The sequence below is a fragment of the Cetorhinus maximus genome, unplaced genomic scaffold (genome assembly GCF_964194155.1).
Source record: "Cetorhinus maximus unplaced genomic scaffold, sCetMax3.hap1.1 HAP1_SCAFFOLD_320, whole genome shotgun sequence".
Taxonomy (NCBI): Eukaryota; Metazoa; Chordata; class Chondrichthyes; order Lamniformes; family Cetorhinidae; genus Cetorhinus; species Cetorhinus maximus.
Genome location: NW_027596270.1, coordinates 232,922 through 260,713, shown reverse-complemented (window position 1 = coordinate 260,713; position 27,792 = coordinate 232,922). Strand labels below are relative to the sequence as shown.

Here is a 27,792-nt window from a genome sequence, read left to right as displayed (position 1 = left end):
TTGTGTTCAGTTCTGGGCACCATATTATAGGAAGGATGTGAAGATATTGGAGAGAGTGCAGAAGGAGTTTACAAGAATAATCCCAGGGATGAGAAACTTCAGCAATGGGGATAAATTGGAGAGGTTAAGGCTGTTCTCCTTGGAGAGAAGAAGGCTAAGAGAAGATTTGATAGAGATGTTCAAAATCATGAAGGGTCTGGACAGGGTAGATGGGGAGAAGCTGTTCCCACTCGTAAAAAGATCAAGAAAGAGAGGGCACAGATTTAAAGTGATTTATAAAAGAAGCAAGTGGGACAGGAGAAAAATCTTTTTCACACAACGAGTGGTTCGGGTCTGGAATGCTCTGTCTGGAAGTGCGGTGGAGCCAGGTTCAAGTGAGGCATTCAAGAAGGCATTAGATGGTTATTTGGATCAAAACAATGTGTAAGGGTACAGGGAAAAGGCAGGGCAATGGCACTAGGCCATGATGCTCATTTGCAGAGCTGGTGCAGACACGATAGGCCGGATGGCCTCCTTTTGTGCTGTTAAAATTCTGTGATTCTGTGAACATCAGCAAAAACAGACCCCAAAGAACATGGCCCAGTCCTGGATGTGACCAGCTGTAAAATCCAATCACGGTAATTACTTGTGAACTCGCTGGTGTCTCAGAAGAGCGGAAGACTGAGTGAATCCCTTCCCACAGTCTGTGCAGCTGAACGGTCTCTCCCCAGTGTGAATTCGCTGGTGTACAGTGAGTTGAGATGATCGCTTAAATCCAGTCCCACATTGACAGCACCTGAATGGTCTCTCGTCAGCGTGAACACGTTGATGGAACATCAGTTCCTGGGAACCTTTATAACACTTCCCACGTCTGAGCATTTAAACGGTCGCTCCACAGTGTGAACTCGCTGGTGTCTGAGCAGATTGGATGACTGAGTGAATCCCTTCCCACACTCCGTGCAGGTGAATGGCCTCTCCCCAGTGTGAATTCGCTGGTGTACAGTGAGGTCAGATGATTGATTGAATCCAGTCCCGCAGAGAGAGCACCTGAATGGTCTTTCATCCGTGTGAACACGTTGATGAGACAACAGTTCCTTGGAGCTTTTATAACACTTCCCACAGACTGGGCATTTAAAAGGTCTCTCGTCAGTGTGAACTCGCTGGTGCCTCAGTAATGTGGCTGAGCGAGCAAATCCTGTCCCACACTTGGAGCAAATGAATGGTCTCTCCCCAGTGTGAACTCGCTGGTGTGTCAGCAGGTCTGATGAACAAGTGAACCCCTTCCCACACTCAGAGCAGGTGAATGGCCTCTCTCCAGTGTGAACGCGCTGGTGTTGCAGCAGGTCAGATGAATGATTGAATCCCTTCCCACACTCGGAGCAGGTGAATGGTCTCTCCCCAGTGTGAATTTGCTGGTGTATCAGCAAGTTGGATGATCGAGTGAATCCCTTCCCGCACTTGGAGCAGATGAACGGCCTCTCTCCAGTGTGAACTCGTTGGTGTACAGTGAGGTCAGATGATCGCCTGAAACGCATCCCACAGTGAGAGCACCTGAATGGCCTCTCATCAGTGTGAACACGTTGATGTATCAATAGGTGGGAGGACTGAGTGAATCCCTTCCCACACTCGGAGCAGGTGAATGGCCTCTCCCCAGTGTGACAGCGCCGATGAGTTTTCAGGTCAGACGGATAATTAAATCCTTTTCCACAGTCCCCACATTTCCACGGCTTCTCCCTGTTGTGACTGCATTTATGTTCTGATAGGTCAGATAATTGGCTGAAGCCTCGACCACACACAGAACAAGTGTATGGTTTCTCTCCACTGTGAACAGTGCTTTCTCCTTCCATGTTCAAAATCCGGTGACATTCACATTATGATAAATTGGGCTGCAAATCCTCCCCTTCTAATATCCTGTGAAATCGATGTAAAACAGAAAAAAGGGAGTGAGAGAGAACCCGCAAAAACACAAAGGCAGGTTGTGAAATGGAGCTGAATGAATCTGGTAATTTGTGGGGCCGGCACCAGGGAAAAGTGACCATGAAAACTGCTGGATTGTCGTAAAAACACAACTGGTTCACTATTGTCCTTCAGGGAATTATTATTATTTATTATTATTATTTAAATGGAGAGAAACTTCAGAATGCTTCAGTGCAGAGGGGTCTGGGTGTCCTCGTGCATGAATCGCTGAAAGCTAGTATGCAGGTACAGCAGGTAATAAGGAAGGCAAATGGAATTTTGGCATTTATTGCTAAAGGAATAGAGTATAAAAATAGGGAAGTATTGCTGAAACTGTACAAGGCATTGGTGAGACCGCACCTGGAGCACTGTACACAGTTTTGGTCCCCTTACTTGAGGAAGGATGTAGTTGCATTGGAGGCAGTTCAGAGGAGGTTCACTAGATTGATTCCACAGATGCGGGGCTTGTCTTATGAGGAGAGATTGAGCAGTTTAGGCCTATACTCGCTAGAGTTTAGAAGGATGAGTGGAGATCTAATTGAGGTATATAAGATGCTAAAGGGGCTAGACAAAGTAGACGTGGAGCGGATGTTTCCTCTTCTGGGGCATTCTAGAACAAGAGGCCATAGTTTTAAGCTAAGGGGTGGTAGATTTAAATCAGAGATGAGGAGGAATTACTTTTCTCAAAGTCGTGAATCTGTGGAATTCACTACCTCAGAGTGCAGTGGATGCCGGGGCGCTGAATAAATTTAAGGAGGAGATAGACAGATTTTTAATTAGTAACGGGTTGAATGGTTATGGGGAGTGGGCGGGAAATTGGAGTTGAGGCCGAAATGAGGTCAGCCATGATCGTATTGAATGGCGGGGCAGGCTCGAGGGGCTGAATAACCTACTCCTGCTCCTAGTTCTTATTAATGGAACCTTCCACCCAGACTGGGCCTATGCAAGACTCTGGTCTCTATGGAAGGAGAGAGAGAGAGAGAGAAGTAGGAGAGGCAGCAGTTGAAGAGGGATTTTATATACCTACTACTCGACCATAACTTTGACAAATCTCCTGAACCACTAGCCTCCAGCACCTAGAAGGACCAGGGTAGCCGGTGTGTGTGAACACCAACTCTCCAAGTTCCCCTTGAAGCCACACACTCTCCTGACTGGTCTGACATCCAGTACTGAATGAACAGAAAATTCTTTCATATAAATACTGGGAAGACTGAAAGTGTTGTCTTCAGTCCCTACTACAAACTCCATTCCCTAACAACTGACTTCATCTCTCTCACTGGCAACTGTCTGAGGCTGAACCAGACTGTTCAAAACTTTAGTGTAATATTTCACCCCAAGATGAGCTCTTTTTTAAAATTATTTGTTCATGGGATGTTAGCATCGCTAGCTAGACCAGCATTTATTGCCCATCCCTAAGTTAAGAGTCAACCATATTGCTGTGGGTCTGGAGTCACATGTAGGCCAGACCAGTACAAGGAATGCAGATTTCCATCCCTAGAGGACATTAGTGAACCAGATGGGTTTTTACTACAAAAAAAACCCCATCTGCTTCACTAATGTCCTTTAGGGAAGGAAATCTGCTGTCCTTACCTGGTCTGGCCTACGTGTGACTCCAGACCCACAGCAATGTGACTGGCTCTTAATTGCCCTCTGAACAAGGGCAATCAGGGATGGGCAATAAATGCTGGCCTAGCCAGCAACCCCACATTCCATGAATGAATAATGAAACAAGCTTACAACCACACATCCTCGTCATCACCCAGACGGCCTGTTTCCACCTTAGTAACATCGCCCAACTCTGCCCTAGTCTCAGCTCACCTGTTGCTGAAACTCTCATCCATTCCTTTGTTACCTCTAGACTTAACTATCCTAAGGCACTCCGTGCCAGCCTCCCACATTCAACCTCTCTGTAATCTTGAGGCTATCCAAAACTCTGCTGCCCTTGTGTTTACTCACACCAAGTCTTCCTCGCCCATCACTCCTGTGCCCGCTGACCGACAAAGGTTCTTGGTTAAGAAGAATCTAAATTTTTAATTTCTCATCCTTATTTTCAAATTCCTCCATGGCCCCTCCCTGTCTCTGTAATCTCCATCAGTCTCATGACCCTCTGAGATATCTGTGCTTATCTAATTCCAACCTCCTGAGCATTCCTATTTTAACTGTTTGGTGGCCGTGCCTTCAGTTGCCTAGGCCGTAAGCTCTGGAATTTCCTCCCTAAACCTCTCTGCCTCTCCACCTCAATTTCTCCCTTTAAGATAGTCCTTAAAGCCTGCCTCTTTGACAAAGCTTCTGGTCACCTGCCCTAATATCTCCTTATGTGGCTCAGTGTCAAATGTTGCTTTGTAATATTTCTGGGAAATGCCTTGGAACATTTTGTTACATTAAAGTTGCAATATTGTTGTTATTGATTTGGACATATATCATTGTTTCTTCTTCATCACTGGTGAATAACCTGTAACTCCTTATCTAACATCATTGTGGGAGCACCTTCACCACACGGACTGCAGTGCTTCAAGAAGGTCAAACATCATCTTCTCCACAGGTAACTGGGGTTGGGAAATATCTGCTGCTGGTCTTGTTAGTGACGCCCAAATCCCCAGAATAAATTTTATAAGTATGCATTTATAGAATAGATTAAAAGCATCTACAGAAATATTTGTTCCTAAAACAATGATCTTTTACATTTCATGGCCAGTGTCTGCTCAACAACCTCATCTTCCCCAGAACCTACCTCCCTTTGACAATTTCACGTTGGAAATTGCTAGGTCCTTGTGGTTAAACCCAGCAGCTTCTCCTCCATCTCCACTCCAACTCAAACTGATACAGCAAAGGCTTTGAAAATAAAATTGGATAAGTACCTGAAGAGAAAAAGCTGGGCTATGAGGAAAGGGCAGGGAGTGGGACTAGCTGATCTGCAGTTGCACAGACCCAGCACAGGAATGACAGGATAAATGGCCTCCTGTATTGTAATCATTCTATGGCTGCATGAAAAAGACTAACACTGGAGGCCAGGGACCAACCTCTCCAATCAACACCCACCCAAATACAAATCCGTTCTTAATTGGTTCATCTCTGTTCCCAGACTCGGTTCTGTGAGAAATGCCTGCAATAAAACCAAACCAAAATACTGCAGCTGCTGGAAATCTGAAATAAAAAGAGCAAGTGCTAGAAATACTCAGCAGGTCAGGCAGTAACTGTGGAAAGAGAAAGAGTTAACATTTCAGGGTGTACAGAATGAATTATGGGGAATACAAATGAAGCAGAATTTGACAGTCAATATAAGCTCAGAAGTGGGAGAGAAATGATCTCTAGTGCAGGAAAAATAATTCCTGGCCATGGGAAGATAAAGCTGGTAAATCAACAGTGAATAGCTGGGGGGATGGGCAGCAGTGGAAGCCTCATTTAGACACAGTTGGTGAAAATAACAGTAAAATACTAAACATGGTTAAAATACACCCATCATTAGAGGCAGATGGAGCCATACAACGGTAGAGAGGTGATTGTGAAGGGTAGGGGTGAAGCAGAGCAATGGATGGACATGGATTCAGATCCACAGTAAAGGAGCCACACCAGCCTCAGAGACATGGGACCAGAGCGCAGCAGTAAAAGCTCTAAATTGTCGATGAATGTTCAATAATACTCACCCCTGAAACAATTTCACTGTTTTCAAATTTAAAATCTTCTGCTGGAGCCTGCAGCTGGAAAGATATCAGAAGCATTGGAGTCAGAGAAAAATCTCACAGACTTCAAATCTTCTAGCTCTCTGTAAAAGGAGATTACAAAAGTCATAAGTGTCAGATGCAGGTACAAATTCAGAAGAGACAAACATTTCTCTTGATTTGAGTTTGCTGTGTGTAAATCCTCCCATCCTAACCCCTGTAAAAGGGGTTCCAGAATCCATCACTGTCAGTCCAGGATAGAAATTCACAATATTCTCTCCTCCTGCTGCCTGGTCCAAGATAACTTAAGCAAGGACATATTTGCATTGGAAGCAGTTCAGAGAAGGTTCACTAGGCTGATTCCTGGAATGAGAGGCTTTGCCTCATGAGGAAAGGTTGAGCAAGGTGGGTCTGTATTCATTGGAGTTTCGAAGAATGAGAGGTGATTTTATTGAAACCTGTAAGATTCTGAGGGCACTTAACAGGGTGGATCCTGAGAGGGCTTTTTCCCCTCATGGGAGAATATGGAACAAAGAGGCACAATTTAAAAATAAAGGTTTTCAATAATTTTGACTGAGATGCGGAAGACTGAAGTGAGGAGAAATTTCTTCTCTCAGGCATCCATTAGTTTGTGGAACTCTCTTCCCCAGCAAGGAGTGGAGGTCTGGTTATTGAATAGATGCAAAGTTGAGTATTGCTAAAAAAAAAGGGACATGTTGAAGTTTTTCATCTTGCACTGAACAGGACAGCTGGCAAGAATACCAATATAAGGGGAAAACAACTATATATACTGCATGCAAAGCGAGTGCTGATTGGTTGGCAAGTAGGCTTTGATTGGTAGAGGCATTGCCATGGAGAATGCACCAGTGATAGTGACTGACAGTTAACTGCCAAGCATTGCAAACAGACCATACCCAACCAGCCTGTGTTTGCAAAGCTCAAAACAGTGTCCAATATTAGATGTGATTCCGTGATTGGACAACATTTGCTAAATAATCGTCAGTGTGCTAAAAATTACATTGATAACCAATTTAAGATTCTTAGTTGGGCTTGCAGTGTGGTGCATTTGCATGTACTGGAAGCTACATATATTATAGGGCTCTGTTCTTTGCAGAAAGAAAAAACATATACACACATTGCGCCTGTTTCAGCTAAACAAAATAAGTGACAGCCATTTGCTGACTCATTCCTCAGGACAATGCCTTGACCAATCAGGGTCAAACTGGTTCAAATTTCAAACAATGCTTTGCAGTTAACTGTCAGTCACCATCACTAGTGCATTTTGCATAGCAACGCCTCTACCAATCAGAGTCCACTTGCCAACCAATCAGCATTCTCTTTACATACAGTATATATAGTTGTTTTTCCTTACATTGGTATTCTTGCGAAGTGCCCCGATGAGTACAAGACGAAAAGCTTCCACATGTCTCTTTTTTCAGCAACACTCAAGTTCTTTACTACCAAAAGACTAATTGAGACCGAGTTAGACAAATTTTTCATTTAAGCATCAAAATGAGGGGCGGGCAGTGCAGTTAAGACCACAATCAGATCAGCCATGATCTCATTGAATGGTGTATCATGCTCAATGGGCCGACAGGCCAACTCCTGCTCCTAGTTCTGATGTTCTTATTCTGATGTTGTTAGGATGGCAGCGCGTGCGCCCAGCAGCACATTGCCCTTCAAACGATGGCGGTAATTAACCCGGGACAGTCACCATCTCCTGTGTGCAGCGCGAGAATAAAATCAATGAGCCAATGATTTTCTCTCCTGGTCACCGGTGCCATGAAGCCCCGCCCATGCTCTGTACCGTCACCAAGACGGCCACTGAACCAAGATGGCGACCATTAAATTGGGCCTATTTCCGTGAAAAAGTTCCAGAGCTGAAAACGCGGGACCTGCAGAGGCTTATTCTGGATTTGCGGCCTACTTCAGGTGTTTGTGAAGCCGCCACTCCCTCCCAACACCGACTCCCGGCTCCATTCCTCCCTCCGCCTCATCAAATCTCACCCGCTGAAAAAATCCTCTCCCGCACTTGCAGGACTCTGATCAAAGTGACACTGCGCATGCTCCAGATACAGTCCAGTACTGCGCCTGCGTACTGGGCTCTTGGAGTGTTAATAGATCACATTCACATCCGAACGGAATGTTGGGTAACAGCAGCACCATTGAACCCCCCAGAAGGGAAAGAAAATAATTGAGATCAATTAATAAAAAGACACACATGAATCCTCGTGAATAAATGCTCTTCCATACTCGAATTGCTCAAAGTGACTTAAACCGCTTCTCTCTTGTAGGAATACACTGAGATTTTAAAGCTTTTGCCACTTGTTCCCATGCCTCTCTCCTGCCCTGAAGGTGCTGATTCTAGCTACGTTCAATCCCATAGTCACTGGTTCCTCTCTCGATCACGGGATGAGGAATATACACTGTTCCAAAAGAACAGATGAAAATCACTTCGCCCATCATGCTTGTGCTGGCTCTTCGGAAGATCTATCCAATTAATTCCACAGCTCTGCTGGCACTGTCAGAACAATATATATCCGCTGCAGTGATGCAGGAGCTGAATGGAAAAGATTTTTCAGTTGGGTGCTTCTCAGGCACATTCACCTCCGTGGAAAGGTCACTGGCCCAGTGTACTGAGCCAATATCAAGCGTTCACTGGTTAGTTAAGCCCATAGAGTACCTGGTAGAGTTTACTACAATAATTCTGCACACCCCACATATCACAGTGACATTATGAATAAAGCCCAAGTTAAGGGAGTATCCCGAGTGGGATGGAGTAGATGAATTATTGAAGTACAAAGCAAAGGCATTAAAAGATTGCAGCCTCACAACTACCAGTTGCCTGTGATGTTGCAGTATGAGGTGAGAGTGACTGCCCTTGACATCAAGGCCGCATTTGACCGAGTGTGGCATCAAGGAGCTCTAGTAACATTGGAGTCAATGGGAATCGGGGGAAAACTCTCCACTGTATTCACAAAGGGAGGAGACAAAAAAAAAGGCCAGTTAGCTTAACCTCCCTCACTGGGATAATGTTAAAGTATATTATAAAGGATGTAATAGTAGAGCATTTAAAAATGCATAATATAATCAAGCAGAGTCAGAAAGGCTTCATGAAGGGGAAATCATGCCTGACGAATTTATTACAATTCTTTGAGGAGGTAACAAGCACGATAGATAAAGGGGAACCAATGGATGTAATATATTTGGATTTCCAAAAGATGTTTGATAAGGCACCACACATAAGGCCACTTATTAAGATAAGAGGCCATGGTGTTGGGGGTAGTATTTTAGCAAAGATAGAGGATTGGCTAACTAATAGAAGACAGAGAGCTGGGATAAGGGCTGCATTTTCAGGATGGCGACCTGCAACTAGTAGAGTGACACATGGATCCTAAGAACATAAGAAATACGAGCAGGAATAGGCCATTCAATAAGATCATAGCTGATCTGCTCCAGGCCCCAACTCCTCTTTCACGCCAGCTCCACATAGCCCTCAACTCCCCAGTATTTCAAAAATCTTTAAATACTTTCAGTGATCTACCCTCTACAACTTTCTGGGGTACAGAATTCCAGACATTCACTACCCTCTGAGAGAAGAAATTCCTACACATCTCGGTTTTAAAGACCCCTTATTCTGTAACTGTGTCCCCTAGTTCAAGATTCCCTCTCTAGTGGAAACATCTTCTCAACATCTACCCTGTCAAGCCCCCTCAGAATTTTTTATGTTTCAATCAGATCACCCCTCATTCTTCTAAACTCTAATGAATAAAGGTCTAACCTGTTTGGCCGTTCTTGATAAGTTAACCCCTTCATGTCAGGCATCAGCCGAGTGAATCTTTCTGAACTGCCTCCAATGCCAGTATATCCTTTCTTAAATACAGGGACCAAAACTGTACACAGTACTCCAGGTGCAGCCTCACCAACACCCTGTACAGTTGAAACAAGACTTCCCTATTCTTAAACTCCAACACCCTAGCAATACAGGCCAAAATTCAATTTGCCTCCCTAATCGCTTGCTGCACCTGCATGCTAACTTTTTGTGTTTCATGCACAAGAACACCCAAATCCTTCTGTGCTGCACTTTTTTGGAGTGTCTCCATTTAAATAATAGTTTGCCTTTTGACTCTCGCTACCAAAGTGCATAACCTCACACTTTCCTACATTAAACTCTAACTGCCAAGCTTTTGCCTACTCACTCAGCCTATCTATATCCGCTTGAAGATTCCTCATGTCCTCATCATAATGTGCCCTCCCACCTATTTTTGTATCTTCAGCAAGTTTGGACACATTACACTCTGCCCTCTCCACCAAGTCATTAATATAGATCATAAATAATTGAGGTCCTCGGACTGATCCTTGTGGCACTCCACTAGTTACGTCTTTCCAACCTGAAAAAAGACCCATTAATCATGACTCCCTGTCTTTTGTGTGTTAACCAATCCTCAATCAATACCCCCAAATATCGTGAGCTCCCATCATGAGCAATAATCTTTTATGTGACACCTTGTCGAATGCCTTCTGGAAATCTAAATACACTAAAGTTACCCTTTATCAACTATGCTTATTATATCGTCAAAGAACTCTAGCAAATTTGTCAAACATGAGTTCCCTGTCACAAAACCATGTTGACTCTGTTTGATTGCGTTCAGCTTTTCTAAATGTCCTGCTATTTCTTCCTTAATAATGGAATCTACCTTTTTCCCAGCTACAGATGTTAGGCTGACTGGCCTATAGCCTATAGTCCCTCCCTTCTTGAACAGGGGCATCAGGTTAGACGTTTTCCAATCCGCTGGGACCCTCCCAGAATCCAGTGAGTGCTGGAATATTTCGACCAATGCCTCCACTATCTCTGCAGCCACTTCCTTTCAGTGCTGGGGTCACAATTTTTTACAATATATATTAATGACTTAGATGTGGGAAGTGAATGTACTATCGCCAACTTTGCAAATGACAGAAAAATAGGTGGGAAAGCAAATGGTGAGGATGATACAAAGGGTCCACAGAGGGATATAGACAGGTTAAGTGAGTGGGGAAAAAACTTGGTACGTGGAATATAATGTGGGAAAGTGTGAGATTATGCATTTTGGCAGAAAGATTAGAGGAGCTGAATATTATTTAGATGGAGAAAGACTGCAGAAAGCTACCACACACAGGGATTTGGGAGTGCTCATGCATGAGTCCCACAAAGCTAACATATCAGTTCAGCAGGTAATAGGGAAGGCAAATTGAATGTTGGCCTTTATTTCAAAAGGAATGAAGAGTAAGAATAGGGAAGGCTTGCTAAAATTATACAAGGCACGAGTTAGACCATACCTAGAATACTGTGAACAGTTTGGTCCCCTTATCTCAGGAAATATATACTGGCATTGGAGGCAGTCCAGAGAAGGTTCACAAGGTTGATCCCGGGTATGGAGCGATTTTCTCATGAGGAGAGGTTGAGTAGGTGGGCCTGTATTCATTGGGGTTTAGAAGAATGAGAGGTGAACTTATTGGAACGTATAAGATTTTTAGGGGGCTTGACAGGGTAGATACTGAGAGGTTGTTTCCCCTTGTGGGGGAGGCTAGGACCAGAGGGCATAATCTCAGAGCAAGTGGTCACCTATTTAAGACAAAGATGAGGAGGAATTATCTTCTATAAGAGGGTAATGAATCTATGGAATTCTTTACCGCAGAGAGCTGTAGAGGCTGGATAACTAAGTATATTCAAGGCTGTGGTAGACACATTTTTAGCAGTAAGGGAACAAGGGTAATGGGGAAAAGGCAGGAAAGTGGAATTGAGGATTGTCAGATCAGCCATGATCTCATTGAATGGCGGAGCAGACTCGATGGGCCGAACGGCCTACTTTTTCTCCTACGTCTTATGGTCTTATGGTTGGAGTCATACCTAGCACAAAGGAAGATGGTTTTGGTGGTTGGAGGTCAATCAACTCAGTTCCAGGACTTCACTGTGGGAATTCCTAAGGGTACTGTCCTCGGCCCAACTATTTTCAGCTGCTTCATCAATGACCTTCCTTCCATCATAAGGTCAGAATTGAGGATATTTGCTGATGATTGCACAATGTTCAGCACCATTTGCAACTCTTCAGATACTCAAGCAATACATGTCCAAATGCAGCAAGACCTGGACAATATCTAGGCTTGGGCTGACAAGTGGCAAATAACATTCGCACCATAAAAGTGCCAGGCAATGACCATCTCCAACAAGGATGAACCCAACCATCGCTCCTGGATGTTCAATGGCATTACCATCACTGAATCTCCCGCTATCAACATACTGTGGGTTACCATTGGCCAGTAACTGAACTGGACTAGCCATATAACTACTGTGGCTACAAGAGCAGGTCAGCAGCTAGGAACTCTGTGATGAACAACTCACTTCCTGACTCCCCAAAACCTGTCCAGCATCTACAAGGCACAAATCAGGAGTGTGATGGAATATTCCCCACTTGCCTGGATGTGCAGGTCCCACAACACTCAAGAAGCTTTACACCATCCAGGACAAAGCAGCCTGCTTGATTGGCATCCCATCCACAAACATTCACTCCCTCCACCATCGACTCACAGTAGCAGCAGTGTGTACCATCTACAAGATGCACTGCAGTAATTCACCAAAGCTCCTTAGACAGCACCTTCCAAACGCACGACAACTACCATCTAGAAGGACAAGGGCAACAGATAGATGGGAACACCTCCCCCTAGAAATTCCCCTCCACGTCACTGACTTGGAAATATATCACCATTCCTTCACTGTCGCTGCGTCAAAATCCTGGAACTCACTTCCTAACAGCACTGTGAGTGTACCTACACCACATGGACTGCAGCGGTTCAAGAAGGCAGCTCACCACCACCTTCTCAAGGGCAACTAGGGATTGGCAAAAACGCTGACCCAGCCAGCGAAGCCCACATCCCATGAATGAAGAAAAAAATACAAGGACCGTATCAGACTCCTGCTGTGTCTTTACTTCCCCATGACTGCCATAGTATCCTATTAAACACCCACCACAATATTTAGCCCAGAAAGCTGAGGTTATTATGATCACAGCCCTTCAAGCTCTTACTGAGAGAATCACCAACTATTCTGAAAGCTCCTTTATTTGTAACTCCCTTAGTGTAAACCTACTTCTCCGGCAACAAAAACACAGCCTCTCCACAGCAAAAAGGAAAACTCTCACCCACCATTTCAAACTCCGAATGATTTGAGATATTGCTGGTAAGTGACCAGGACAAGTTGCTATTTGTAGGGTGAAGGTGCATTAGCGGCAGGGGTTAGTGAAGAGGGTGATGGTAATAACCAGACAGACTGACTCACTAGGAAAGCTGCTCCAGAGGGGATTCCTTGCGATCCACCCAAAATACAATCATTGTGATTATGGCCAAAGAGGCTAGGCACCATAGGAAAGACTTTCCCTCATCACTCACAGCAAGTAAGGTCTCCCCCATTATACATGATACGAACATATGAATTAGGGTTAGGCCACTCGAGCCAGCTCGGCCATTCAATAAGATGATTGGTGATCTGATCATGGCCTCAACATTCCTATCACAAGAATGGCTCTAATTTGAATTGTGTCACACCTTAATGTCTTAGAAAATAATTAATTTTGTTTATGGATCAAATTGGGGCACGTTTCTCTTTCCTTGAGTTCTCAATGCACCAGGACATCCATCACCACCTGAACCTGTGTCTCATCTGTGTCCAAATTAATCTAGACCTGTGAAGTGAAAGGTCCCAATGGACATATCCCATCTGAATGATGCTCCGTGGAAAATATTGCAGTTTGATTATACAGGCCTATTACACACAGTAAAAGGAGGGGACCGGTATATCCTGGTAGTTATAGGTATGTTTACATGGTGGATTGAAGCTTTCCCTGTCTGTATAAATGATGCAGTCACCTACAGCTAAAACTTTGTGGGAACAGATCTTTACCAGATGGAGCTTTCTGAAAAAGATAGAGAGTGATAATGGTTCTCATTTCACAGCAGAGGCAATACAGCAGCTGTGTCATCTTGTGGGTGTGGAACAACATTTCTGCATCCCCTACCGCCCAGACTCTAGTGGGATGGTCAAGATGTTTAATCACTCTGGAGAAACGACACTGAAAAAGCTGTCATGAACGGAGCTGATGATCTGATCAAGCCCAATGACTGGGTCACTGCCCCACCTGGTGTCTTAATGACCATTCACTCCACTCCTGTTCACTCCCCGGTCACAGCTCATTGTCCAATCCAGATCGTGCTTCCCACCGGGTCCCACACCCCATGGCTACTCAACAGACTCAGGACCAGTTTCTCCAGAACCTCCAACAAACCTCAGCATTCTCCCTGCTACAGGCAATGGAGAAGATGGTGCTGCCCATCTCAACACCTCCAGGGAGAAACACCCCACCTGTTACATAAACTGTTCAATGGGAGATGAAGTGACGTTAAAAATATTGTTAAATGGGGGGGCTACTTGGGAAGGTCCATATGGCGTTCTACATAAATTGGGAGAAACAAGTCTTAGATTGAGTATTCAGTAACGAGAGAAGGAAACGCAATATGTGTGTTACCATGGAGATCAGTGTAAACTGTATAAAATGGAAAGTCAGATAACTAGACGGAGAATAAATGCAGTGTTTGATTTTATCCAACAGGAACAACGTGTGGATGGTCATCGTGCTCCTGGACTGTGTCCAGGTTGAAGTTCTGTTCCGGCCGTATGATCCTCCCCCAGTTTGTTCTTTCTGAGCTCCAGCCAGGTGATGTTAAACACTCAGGTGGGAAAAACAAAAATCTACAACAATGAGTTTAACACAGCTGATTTATTTGATATATAACCAGAATATTAAACTTCAGTGCAATTATTATCGGCAGAAAGGAACACCAACTCTCAGAATGAACATGGTCCAGTCCTGGATGTGATTAACAGCTGCAATCACAGCAGAATCCAACCCCTGCAGTCACTTGTGTACTCGCTGGTGCCTCACCAGGTGGGATGACTGGGTGAACCCTTTCCCACACTCAGAGCAGGTAAACAACCTCTCCCCAGTGTGAACTCGCTGGTGTCTCAGCAGATGGGATGAATGGATGAATGCTTTCCCACAGTCGTAGCAGGAGAATGGTCTCTCCCCAGTGTGAACTCTCTGGTGGGCCAGCAGGTGGGCTGACTGAATCCCTTCCCACAGGCAGAGCAGGTGAACGGCCTCTCCCCCGTGTGAACTCGCTGGTGTATCCGAAGGTCGGATGAATTAATGAATCCCTTCCAACACATGGAGCAGGTGAATGGCCTCTCCTCAGTGTGAGTGATTTGGTGCCTTAGAAGGTCGGATGACCGAGCGAATCCCTTTGGGCACATGGAACAGGGGAACGGTCTCCTCGCAGTGTGAGTGTGTCGATGAGTTTCCAGCCGGGATGAGTATTTGAATCCCTTCCCACAGTCCCCACATTTCCATGGTTTCCCCATGGTGCGGTCATCCTTGTGTCTCTCCAGGTTAGGTGATCAATTAAAGCCTTGTCCACAAACAGTACACGTGTACAATTTCTCCTCACTGTGAATGGTATGATGCTTTTTCAGGCTGTGTAACTGGTCAAAGCTCTTTCCACAGTCAGTACACTGGAACACTTTCACTCGAGTGTGTGGGTGTCTTTTCCAGTCACGCTGATGCTTGAAATTTTTTCCTCAGACAGAACAGACAAACATTTCTGCTTCTACATTCAAGGGCCGATGATATTCAGGTCCTGATGAATTGAGTGGCTTTGACAGATCTTGATAATTGGTTTTAGTTTCCCTTTGACACTCCAAGCCTGTAAAAAGAGAAAATATAGAATAGAAAGAGGCCATTGGACCAACTAGTGTGTGCTGGTGTTTACATTCCACACGCTTCCCCTTCCATTCCATCTAACTCAGCTCAGTCTTTCAGTTCATCTTTCTATTCCTTTTTCTCTCATGTACTCATCTAGTTTCCTTTTGAAATTATCTTAGCTTTTTGCCATAACCACTTCCTGTGGTCGTGAGTTCCACTTTCTAACCACTCTGAGTAAACATATTTCTCCTTATTTCCCTCTTGGATTTATCAGTAACTATCTTGTATTTCTGGCTCCTAGTTGTGGATTCTCCGACAAATGGAAACATTCTCTCCACATCTACAAGGTCCCAAATGGCAGACTGGGCAGAAAAATAAAAACTCATGGGATCCCAGAGAAAGTTACAAGTTGAATACAAGTTGAATCCAAAATTGGCTCAATGGCAGGAAGTGATTATGATGGTCGATGGGTGGTATTTTGTGAATGGACGGCTGTTTCCAGTGGGGTTTCACAGGGCTCAGTATTGGCTCCTTCATTCGTGGTTTATATAATTGAGTCAGACCTAAATACGAACATACAAATTAGGAGCAGGAGTAAGCCACTCAGCCCCTCAAGCCTGCTCTGCCATTCAATAAGATCATGGCTGATCTGATTGTAACCTCAACCCCATATTCCTGCCTACCCCCGATAACCTTTCACACCCTTGTTAATCAAGGACCTATCGAGCTCTGCCTTAAAAATATTCAAAGACTGTGCTTCCACTGCCTTTTGAGGAAGAGAGCTCCAAAGACTCACAACCCTCTGAGAGAAAAAATTTCTCCTCATCTCCGTCTTAAATGAGCGACCCCTTATTTTTAAACGGTGACTAGATTCTCCAACAAGAAGAAACATCCTCTCCACATTCACCCTGTCAAGACACCTCAGGATCATAAACGTTTCAATTAAGTCACCTCTTACTCTTCTAAATTCCAGTGGATACAAGCCTAACCTGTCCAGCATTTCCTCATAAGACATTCCTGGTATTAGTCTAGTAAACCTTCACTGAACTGCTTCCATCTTTCTTTTACATCTTTCTTTAAATAAGGAGATCAGTACTGTACACAATACTACAGATGTGGTCTCACCAATGCCCTGTACAACTGAAGCATAACCTCACTACTTTTGTAATCAATTCCCCTCACAATAAATTCTAACATTCTATTAGCTTTCCTAATTACCTGTTGTACCTGCACACCAGCCTTTTCTGGTTCATGCACTTGGACACCCAGATCCCTCTGAATCTCAGAGTTCTGCAATCTCTCACCATTTAGATAATAAACTTCTTTTTTATTCTTCCTGTCAAAATGAACAATTTCACATTTACCCACATTATACTCCATTTTCCAGATCTTTTCCCACTCACTTAACCTATCTATTTCACTTTGTAGCCTACTTATGTCCACTTCACAATTTACTTTCCTACCTATCTTTGTGTTGTCAGCAAATTTAGAAACCATTGCTTTGGTTCCTTCATCCATGTCATTTATATAAATTGTAAATAGGCGTGGCCCCAGCACTGATCCCTATGGCACAGCACTCATTACATTCTGCCAACCAGAAAAAGACCCATTTATGCCAACTCTCTGCTTCTTGTTAGCTAGCCAATCTTCTATCCATGCCAATATGTTACCCCCTACACCAAGATCTTTTATTTTCTGTAATAAACTTTAATGTAGCACTTTACCAAATGCCATCTGGAAATCTAAGTACAGTACATCCACATTCGTCCCCTTTATCTGCAGCACATGTGAGTCCTTCAAAGGACTCCAATAAATTGGTTAAACATGATTTCCTTTCCACAAAACCATGTTGACTCTTCCTGATTGCCTTGAATTATTCTAAGTGCCCTGCTATAACATTGTTAATAATAGCGTCTAATATCTTCCCTATGACAGATGTTAGGCTAACTGATCTATAGCCTCCTGCTTTCTGTCTCCCTCCCTTTTTGAATAAAGGAGTTATATTTGCTATTTTCCAATCTAATGGACATGAACAGGAAGTTTGCTGATGATACAAAAATGGTTGTGTGTTTTATAATGAGGAAGAAAGCTGTAGGGAAAACAAGGCAAAGGATTACATGATAAATGGAAGGATACTGAGAATTGTAGAGGAACAGAGAGATCTTGGAGTTCATGTCCACGGATCCCTGAAGGTAGCAGGACAGGTAGATGTGGTGATTAAGAAAGCCTACAGGATATTTACCCCTATTAGCCAAGGCATAGAATATAAGAGCAGTAAGGTTCTACTTGAACTGCATAAAACACTAGTTAGGCCAGAGCTAGAGTACTGTGTACTGTACAGGAAGGATGTGATCGCACCAGAGAGAGTACAGGGGGGATATAAGAAGATGTGCCAGGAATGGAGAATTTTAGCTCTGAGGTAAGATTGGATAGGCTGGGGTGGTTTTCTTTGGAGCAGAGGAGGCTGAGGGGAGACTTAAAGGAAATGTATAAAATTATGAGGGGTTTAGATAGATTGGATAGGAAGGCACTATTCCCTTTGGTTGAGGGGTCCATGATGAGGGAAAGAAGTAGGAGGTATAGAGGGGATATGAGGGAATTCTTTTTCACCCAGAAGGTGGTGGGGAGCTGTAACCCGCTGCCTGAAAGGATGGTAGATGCAGAAACCCTCATAACATTTAAAAAGTGTACATTAATGATCTAGACATGAATCTAGGAGCTATGATCAGTAAGTTCGCAGATGAAATGAAAATCTGTGGTGTGGGAAATAGCAAGGAGGAAAGCTTTAGACCACAGGACAATATAGATGGGCTGTCAGATGGGCAGAACAGTGGCAAGTGGAATTTAATCCTGAAAATGTGAGGTGATGCATTTTGGGAGGACTAACAAGGCAAGGGAGTACATGAGAATGATAGGACTTTAGGAAGTAGAAAGGATCAGAGGGACCTTTGTGTGCATGTCCATAGATCTTTGAAGGCAGCAGGACAGGTGTATAACGTGGTTAAGAAGGCATATTGGATATTTGTCTTTATTAGTCAAGGCATTGAATACAAGAGCAGGGACATTATGATGGAGCTGTATGAAGCATTAGTTAGGCCACATCTGGAGTAGTGTATGCAGTTCTGGTCGCCACACTGTAGGAAGGATATGATTGCACTGGAGAGGGTGCAGAGGAAATTCACCAGGATGTTGCCTAGGCTGGATGTTTCAGCTATGAAGAGAGACTGGATAGGCTGGGGTTATTTTTATTAGAACAGAGAAGGCTGAGGAGGGACCTGATTGGGGTGTACAAAATTATGTGGGCCATAGATAGGGTAGATAGGAAGAAACTTTTCCCCTTAGTGGAGGGTCAATAACCAGGGGGCATAGATTTAAGGTAAGGGGCAGGAGCTTTAGAGGGATTTGAGGAAAAATCTTTTCATCCAGAGGGTGGGGGGTATATGGAGCTCACTGCCTGAAAGGGTGGGAACCCTCAAAACATTTAAGAAGTATTTAGATGAACATTTGAAATGTCATAGCATACAGGGCTACAGGTCAAGTGTTGGAAAATTAGATTAGAGCAGATAGGGCTTGATGACCGGGCCAGACATGATAGGCCAAAGGGCCTGTTTCTGTGCTGTATAGCTCTACGGCTCTAGGTATTTGGATGTACACTTGAAGTGATGTAACCTGCAAGGCTACGGACCAAGAACTGGAAATTGGGATCTGGCTGGATGACTACTAGTTGGTCATTACGGACACAGCGGACTGAATGAATTACAACATGGACAACAAACTTTACCCAAAACTGGGACTGTAACTCTCACTAATAACACAGCTCAATGGTTTGCCCATTTTAGCTGCCAAGTATGTTTATATAAGCACACGAGGTAATTTGCCTGCATAGAACAAATTCTTCAACATTCCCAATGAGATCGATGTAATCATTAAAAGATGAAAAGATCATTAAAAGTTTCCCAGTCTCTCTAATATCTGAAATCTTTGCCCACAGACATTTCACCTTCCACATTCAGAGGGCGATGATATTCAGGTCCTGATGAATCAGGTAACTGTCAGATCATGACATGATATTTGGTTTGAGGTTCCCGCTTGGGAATCCTCCTGTTCTAACTCCTGTAAAAGGAGTTTCCAGGGAAGTTTCACTGTGAATCCAGGATCGAAATTCACAACATATTTTCTTCCTGCATCCGGTCCGAGGATGGCCGCGCCTGCGCCTGCGCCCTGTCGCTATAAAGACGGCGGCTGCGCATGCGCCAGGCTGCACATTATCCCTATAAAGATGGCGGCTGCTAACTCGGACCTGTCACTAGCAGAAACATCAACAGTGTTGAGCCTCTCGGTGTAAATAACGGATTGTATCAAAAGTACTGGAACAGACTTCTCACCCTCCGGACGCTTTTTGAATGATGGCGGATAAGGAGACCCAGAATGCTCCGCGCGAATGAATACGCCCTATCTCCACCAGAAGGGCAGTAACGCGCAGGCGCAGGACGGCTCCGCCCCCGGAAGCCGCCTGTCTGAGCGGAGCATGCGCAGTGTGGCTCCAGGCTGAGCGCAGCCTCAGAGAGAGTGAGCGCGGCTCCTGGAGTCTGAACGGGAGCGGCCGGGAGCGGGAGGAAGAAGGATTCCTGTAGGAGCTGTTAATCCATTTCACACAGGCAGATACTTTTAATTTATGATGGGTTTATAGGAGTCAGTAGCAAGGCAGCTCATATTGCCAATCCCCAGTTACCTGTTGAGAAATTGATGGTGGGTTTTGTTCTTGAACCGCTGCAGCCCGTGTGGTGAAGGGGCTTCCACAAAACTGTTAGGTAAAGACTGAGAGGATCTTCATCCAGTGATGAAGCAACAGTGACGTGTGTCCCAGTCTGTAACACTGACTTACATTTATAACGGTGATGTGTGTCCCAGTCTGTAACACTGACTTACATTTATAACGGTGATGTGTGTCCAAGTCGGTAACATTGACTTACATTTATAACGGTGATGTGTGTCCAAGTCTGTAACACTGCCTTACATTTATAACGGTGATGTGTGTCCCAGTCTGTAACACTGACTTACATTTATAACGGTGATGTGTGTCCAAGTCTGTAACACTGACTTACATTTATAACGGTGATATGTGTCCAAGTCGGTAACATTGACTTACATTTATAACGGTGATGTGTGTCCAAGTCTGTAACACTGACTTACATTTATAACGGTGATGTGTGTCCTAGTCTGTAACATTGACTTACATTTATAACGGTGATGTGTGTCCCAGTCTGTAACATTGACTTACATTTACAACGGTGATATGTGTCCTAGTCTGTAACACTGACTTACATTTACAATGGTGATATGTGTCCAAGTCTGTTACACTGACTTACATTTATAACAGTGATGTGTGTCCCAGTCTGTAACATTGACTTACATTTATAATGGTGATGTATGTCCCAGTCTGTAACATTGACTTACATTTATAACAGTGATATGTGTCCTAGTCTGTAACATTGACTTACATTTATAATGGTGATATGTGTCCAAGTCTGTAACATTGACTTTCATTTATATAGCACCTTTGATGTAATCAAACATTCCAGGGTGTTTTATGGGAGTTTTACAAAGCAACATCTGACACCGAGACACACAGCGATATCAGGGAAGAAAGTCAAAAGTTTGGTCAAAGAGGTAGGTTTGAAGGAGTGTCTTAATGAGGAAAGTAAGTTACAGAGGTAGAGAGATTTCATGAGGGATATTGTGAGTTTTTGCCTTTGGCCCAGCCACAAACACTGAAGGAACTGAAAATGGGGTTGCTTAAGAGACCGGAATTAGATGAGCACAGAGATCTCAGAGGGCTGTGGGGCTGGAGGAGATGACAGAAACAGGTGTGGGCAAAGCTTTGGAGAGATTTGGAAACAGATGAAAGTTTTAAGATTTGAAGCACTGCTCAACCTGAAGCCTAAGTAGCTCAGTGAGTAGAGTAGTGAAGGGAAGCAGAGTTTTGGATAATCTCAGCTTTACAGAGAGGTTGAATGTGGGATGAATTAGAATATTCAAATTTAGGGAGTGGAATGGATGAGAGTTGCAGAAGCAGATTAGCTGACTCAGGGGAAAAGCAGGTGAGATTGCTGAGGTGGAAATAGGCGGTGTTCTGTGGTCAGGCGATCAGCTGGGGGGAAACATGACACTGAGATTGTGCCCAGCCTTGTCCAGCCTGGGACAGTTTCCAGGGAGAGGAATGAAGTCAGTGGCTATGGAATAGTTTAGAGCGGGGACTGAAGACAATGTCTTTGGTCTTCACGATATTTAACTGGAGGAAATTTCTGTTCATCCAGTACTAGGAGTCAGACAAGTCAGGACAGTTTCAACTTGGAGGGGAACTTGGAAGTGATGGTTTTCATATACACCTGCTTCTCTGGTTCTTCCAGATGGTAGAAGTTGAGGGTTTGGAAGTTTCTGTCAAAGTTTAGGTTGAGTTGTGGATATATAAAATCCCTCTCCTTTGCCCCCTAATGCTCCCACATCTCAAAGTCTGCCTGTTCTCCCTTAGAAGCCAGAGTCCAGATCCAGATGAGATGGTGGATCCCTTTCCCTGAAGGACATTAGTGAACCAGTTGGGTTTTTATGACAATCCAGCAGTTTTCATGGTCACTTTTCCCTAGTGCCGGCCCCACAAATTACCAGATTCATTCAGCTCAATTTCACAATCTGTCTTTGTGGGTTCTCTTGCTCACTCCCTTTTCTCTGTTTTAAGTCAATTTCACAGGGTATTGGAGGGGAAGAATTTACAGTCAGGAAATTCAAACCCAAAATCACTTCAGGATCTAACAGAGTTGCAGAATTTATCGTAACCTGAATATTGTCGGATTTTGAACATGGAAGGAAAAAACACCATTCACAGTTGGGAGAAACCATACACGTGTTCTGTGTGTGGACGAGGCTTCAACCGATCATCTGACCTGTCGAGACACAAGCGCAGTCACACTGAGGAGAAACCGTGTAAATGTGGGGACTGTGGGAAAGGATTCAATTTTCCAGTTCAGCTGGAATCTCATCGGCGCAGTCACACCGGGGAGAAGCCGTTCACCTGTTCCGAGTGTGGGAAGGGATTCACTCTGTCATGTAACCTATTGGCTCACCAGCGAGTTCACTCTGACGAGAAACCTTTTAAATGCCCAGACTGTGGGAAGTGCTATAAAAGTTCTGGTGAACTGATGCGCCATCAACGTATTCACACTGATGAGAGCCCATTCAGGTGCTCTCGGTGCCATACTGGGTTCAGGCAATTATCTGACCTCACTGTACACCAGCGAGTTCACACTGGAGAGAGGCCATTCACCTGCTCCGAGTGTGGGAAGGGATTCACTCAGTTAGCCAACCTGCTGACACACCAGCGCATTCATACTGGTGAGAGGCCGTTCACCTGCTCCTTGTGTGGAAAGGGATTCACTACATTATCCAACCAGCTGGAGCACCAGCGAGTTCACACTGGGGAGAGGCCATTCACCTGCACCGTATGTCAGAAGGGATTTGCTCACTCATCCACCCTGCTGAGACACCAGCGAGTTCACAAAGATGCATGAGAACGCCACCATCTTCATGTTTCCCACCAAGCCCCACGCCATCCTGACTTGGAACTATATCGCCGTTCCTTCACTGTCACTAGAAGAAAATCCAGGAACCCCTTTCCTAACAGCACTGTGGGTGTACCTATCCCACACGGACTGCAGTGATTCAAGAAGGCAGCTCACCAGCACCTTCTCAAGGGCAATTAGGGATAGGCAATAAATGCTGGCCTGGCCAGTGACACCAGCGACACCCACATCCCATGAACGAATAAGTAAAAAAACTTATAGTGCTTGAATTTTGCTGTTAATCACACTTAGAACTGAACTACGTTCCTAGTTTATTTCTGCGGATGTAAATGAACTCCAGCCCAGTTATAGGGATTAATATTCTGGATAAAAGTTAAATAAATCAGCTTTGTTTTAAATACACAATATGTTGAGTCATTTTAATATCTCTAACACGTTAGCTCCTTTTGAATTGCTCTCCCTCTCCTCTGTCTCCTCCATCCTCACCCCCAACAAGTGCTCATGGAGGAGCAGCTCATGGTCTTCTTTGTCACTAAAATTGAGACAATCCAACCAGCTGCCTCTGTTGTTTCCCTCCCTTCCCCTAACCTACTGGGCCAAACCTCCCCTAACGTTCCCCTTATACCGAGATCTGAACTCACATATTCTAGTTTCTCTCCCACCTCCCCTCATGCCCTCTCAGAGCTCATCTTGTCCATGAGACACACCTCCTGCTCCATTGACACTATTCCCACTAAACTACTGACTGCACAACCTCTCCATGGGAAGATAATGCAGTGGATTCGGAGCTCTCTTCCCCCCAGCTCTGATCTAAGAAGCTGCAGCTACACTGGAGATATTTATATTTAACTTGTTCACCACATTCGTCATCTGGCCCTGTTCAAACCATAACCACAAGGATATCTGTGTATTGTTCTGAGTGTGAACACAAGGCTGTGTCACTATTACACACAGGTACCATTTCCTTGGTTCACATCTCTATACAATGACCAGCTCTTTACACATCCCCTTCCACACTCAAATCAACATCACAAATACAGATTATCTGCTCATTATCAGATTAGTTGTGGGATCTTGCTGGTTCCTCAAATCCCCTGCCCTTTATTTTCAATCTATGCCCCATGGTTATTGACACCACCTCTAAGGGGAAATGTTTCTTCCTATCTACCCGATCTATGCCCCTCATTATTTTGTACACCTCTATCAGGTCCCCCCTCAGCCTTCTCTGCTCGAAGGAAAACAACCCTCGCCTATCCAGTTTCTCTTCATAGCTGAAACGCTCCAGCCCAGGCAACATCCTGGTGAATCCCCTCTGCACCCTCTCCAGTGCAATCACATCCTTCCTATAGTTTGGTGACCAGAATTGCACACAGTACTCCAGCTGTGGCCTAACTTACATTGTATACACTCCAGCATAACCTCCCTGCTCTTATATTCTGTGTCTCGGTTAATAAAGGCAAGTGTCTCATATGAGCTGGGGTGGGGTGGAGACAGGCGACATTATGGAGATTGAAATATCTGGTGTTAGTGATGGTGTGGATATGTGGTCAGAAACTTATCTTGGGGTTAAATCTGACACCAGGATTGTGAACAGTGTGGTTGAGCCTCAGACAGTTCCCAGGGAGAGGGATGCACACGGCCGTTATGGAACAGAATTTTCCAGGCTGATCAAATCCACAAGGGAGACTTGGCCAAACTATCACAATGATTTTTCTATTTGCATTTATTACAAGGAGGCTTGTGCACTGAAGTCAGAAGTAATGAGTCCACGGCCACCTTCAGAGATTTTAAAGATTAATTTAAAGTGTTTATTAACTTTAATAAAACCTTAAGAAAATAAAAATAAGAAAAAACTTAAACACACACACACAAAATCACAGTTACACAGTTACTTAATCTTATAGCATTTCGCAAAATTCATACTTAACCAGACTACCAACTACACACTTCCTTTAAGGCAACAGCCCAAATAGATTCCCAATTTATAAAGACATTCAATACTATTACCACTAGCACCCACTCAACATTGAAATTCCAACGGCTTTTAACACAACCTTGGTTACTGGAACAGCAAACTTCTGGAGGGTAGCTAGAGGCTTCCCCCCTCCAAAGTCTGTTTCACACGTTGCACCTTTCAAGTTCTCACATGGCCATACCCCACACAACCTTCCATCCTTCTTTAAATATATTTTATACCTTTTGATTTGTAAATCCCATTGTTTCTCTTTCAAAGTTACTTTTCCCAGAATATAAAAATCTTTCACGTTGTTATTATGGCCAGCACTTCTGGGAAAAACGAATGCAATCACTTTGCCTGACTTATCTTGTCAGTTGTAAACATTACACCATCCCTTTGAAAATCAAACAACTCCTTCATTTATCTAAACACGTAAATTACCTTCACACCTTATCCACTGAGACCTCATTCTAGCTCACTCATCCCCATTTCAAATGCTTCTTTTACACCTCACTCCTTTGATAATTTAAACCTTGCAGTCTAATTGTCTTTAGTTAATTAAATTAGCCACACACACTGAACCATAAGCTTGCTTTACAATATGCCACAATAATATCTGAAAAAAATCTGATAGTTCCTTGACAATTCGAAGTGGTGACTGAAGACAATAGTTTTGGTCTTCCCAAATTTTGATTGGAGAAAATTCCTGCTCATTCAGTACTTGGTGTCGGATAAGCAGTTTGATAATTTAGTAACAGTGGAGGAATGGAGAGGGATGGTGGTGAGGTAGAGCTGGGCATTGTCAGTGTACATGTGAAAACTAACACGGTGCTTCTGGATGATGTTGCCTAGTGGCAGCTTGTAGATGAGAAATAGGAGGGGCCAAAGATAGATCCTTGGGGGACACCAAGTTCAAGGACTTTGTAGAGAAAAAGGAGTTTGGAGATGGGGTGGTAGGTTGTAAAGATGGTGGGATAAAGGTTTGTTTCTTCTCAGGAGGGTGATGGTGGTGGATTTTAAGGCAAGAGGGACAGATAAGAGAAAGAACCATTAACAATATCAGCTAACATGGAGAAAATGGATGGTCAGCAGTTTCGTGAGAATAGTGCCAAGGCATCAGACATTGACAAGATGACCTCTGAGAGGGCAAGAGGGGAGAGAGGGGCGAAACTGGAGAAAAACACAGGTTCAGGGCAAGGGGCAAGGGGGAGCTTTAGAAAGAGTTTGGCCCAGTGGGCCAGTGGAAGGAGGAAAGCAGCTGATCGGATTGTCTCAATCGTAGTGACAAAAAAGATCCATGAGCTCCTCACACTTGTTGTTGGAGGTGTGGATGAAGGAGACAGAGGAGAGGGAGAGCACTTCAAAAGGAACTAATTTGTGTTAGAGATATTAAAAAGACTCAACACAGTGCAAGTTTAAGCTGATTTATTTGACTTTATCCAGAATATTAATTGGACTGGAGTTTATTAACATCAGCAGAAACAGACCAAATGGACACAGTTCAGTCCTGGATGTGATTAACAGAAAAACCCAATCACTTGTGAACTTGCTGATGTTTCAGCAGTTTGGATGAGGTTATGAATCCCCTCCCACACTCGGGGCAGGTGAATGGCCTCTCCCCAGTGTGAACTCGCCGGTGTCTCAGCAGGGAGGATGTGGTTGTGAATCCCCTCCCACACTCGGGGCAGCTGAATGGCCTCTCCCCAGTGTGAACTCGCTGGTGTCTCAGCAGGGAGGATGTGGTTGTGAATCCCCTCCCACACTCAGAGCAGGTGAATGGACTCTCGCCAGTGTGAGTGCGCTGGTGTGTCAACAGGATGGATAAGCGAGTGAATCCCATCCCACACTCTGAGCAGGTGAATGGTCTCTCCCCATTGTGAACTCGCTGGTGTACAATGAGTTGAGATGATTGTCTGAACCCAGTCCCACAGTGAGAGCACCTGAACGGTCTTTCATCGGTGTGAACACGTTGATGGATCATCAGGTCCCCGGAACTTTTAAAGCACTTCCCACAGTCTGGACATTTGAAAGGTCTCTCATCAGTGTGAACACTTTGGTGATTCAGCAGGGTGGATGTGTTAGCAAATCCCTTCCCACACTTGGAGCAGGTGAATGGGCTCTCCCCAGTGTGAATTCGCTGGTGTACAGTGAGGTTAAATAATGTCTTGAAACCAGTCCCACAGTGAGAGCACCTGAATGGCCTCTCGTCAGTGTGAACACGTTGATGGGCAGTCAGTTCCCGGGGACTTTTAAAGCACTTCCCGCAGTCAGGACATTTGAAAGGTCTCTCGTCAGTGTGAACTCGCTGGTGTGTCAGCAGGGTGGATGAGCGAGCAAATCCCTTCCCACACTCGGAGCAGGTGAACGGCCTCTCCCCAGTGTGAACTCGCCGATGTTTCAGCAGGCTGGACGAACAAGTAAATCCCTTCCTACACTCAGGGCAGGTGAATGGCCTCTCCCCAGTGTGAATTCGTTGATGATTTTCCAGCTCTGATGGGTAATTAAATCCCTTCCCACAGTCCCCACATTTCCACGGTTTCTCCCTGTTGTGACTGCATTTATGTTTCGACAGATTAGATGATCGGTTGAAGCCTCGTCCACACACAGAACACGTGTACGGTTTCTCCCCACTGTGAACGGTGCTTTTTCCTTCCATGTTCAACTTCCGATGATATCTGGGTGACGATAAACTGGGCAACTCTGTCAGATCCTGATGTGATGTTTGGTTTCAGTTTCCCAACTGCAAATCCTCCCCTTCTAATACCCTGTGAAATTGATTTAAAACAGAGAAAAGGGAGTGAGAGAGAATCCACAAAAACAGGTTGTGAAATTGAGCTGAATGAATCTGGTAATTTGTGGGGCCGGCACCAGGGAAA

General features: G+C 44.4%; 3 protein-coding genes across 3 annotated transcripts in view; 2 read left to right on the top strand and 1 right to left on the bottom strand.

The window, feature by feature from the left end:
• The window catches only part of LOC144673248 (uncharacterized), a 68,969-nt gene that overhangs the window by 16,769 nt on the left and 24,408 nt on the right, over positions 1-27,792 (top strand). The gene's annotated exons all lie outside the window — the stretch shown is intronic.
• On the bottom strand, positions 441-27,792 carry LOC144673244 (uncharacterized). Its single transcript, XM_078535171.1, is given in 5 exon segments — positions 441-848; positions 851-1,800; positions 14,544-14,742; positions 14,745-14,807; positions 26,471-27,792. Coding segments are annotated over 5 exon segments (2,541 nt in total). The 5' UTR covers positions 27,573-27,792; the 3' UTR covers positions 441-621.
• Positions 22,171-23,354, top strand: LOC144673242 (uncharacterized). Its single transcript, XM_078535170.1, has one exon. It carries the CDS (start codon positions 22,240-22,242, stop codon positions 22,945-22,947), a length of 708 nt encoding a protein of 235 aa, XP_078391296.1. The 5' UTR covers positions 22,171-22,239; the 3' UTR covers positions 22,948-23,354.

Bases quoted from the DNA above. Each gene is read 5' to 3' on its own strand.
- LOC144673242 (XM_078535170.1), top strand. From the start codon at position 22,240: ATGGAAGGAAAAAACACCATTCACAGTTGGGAGAAACCATACACGTGT.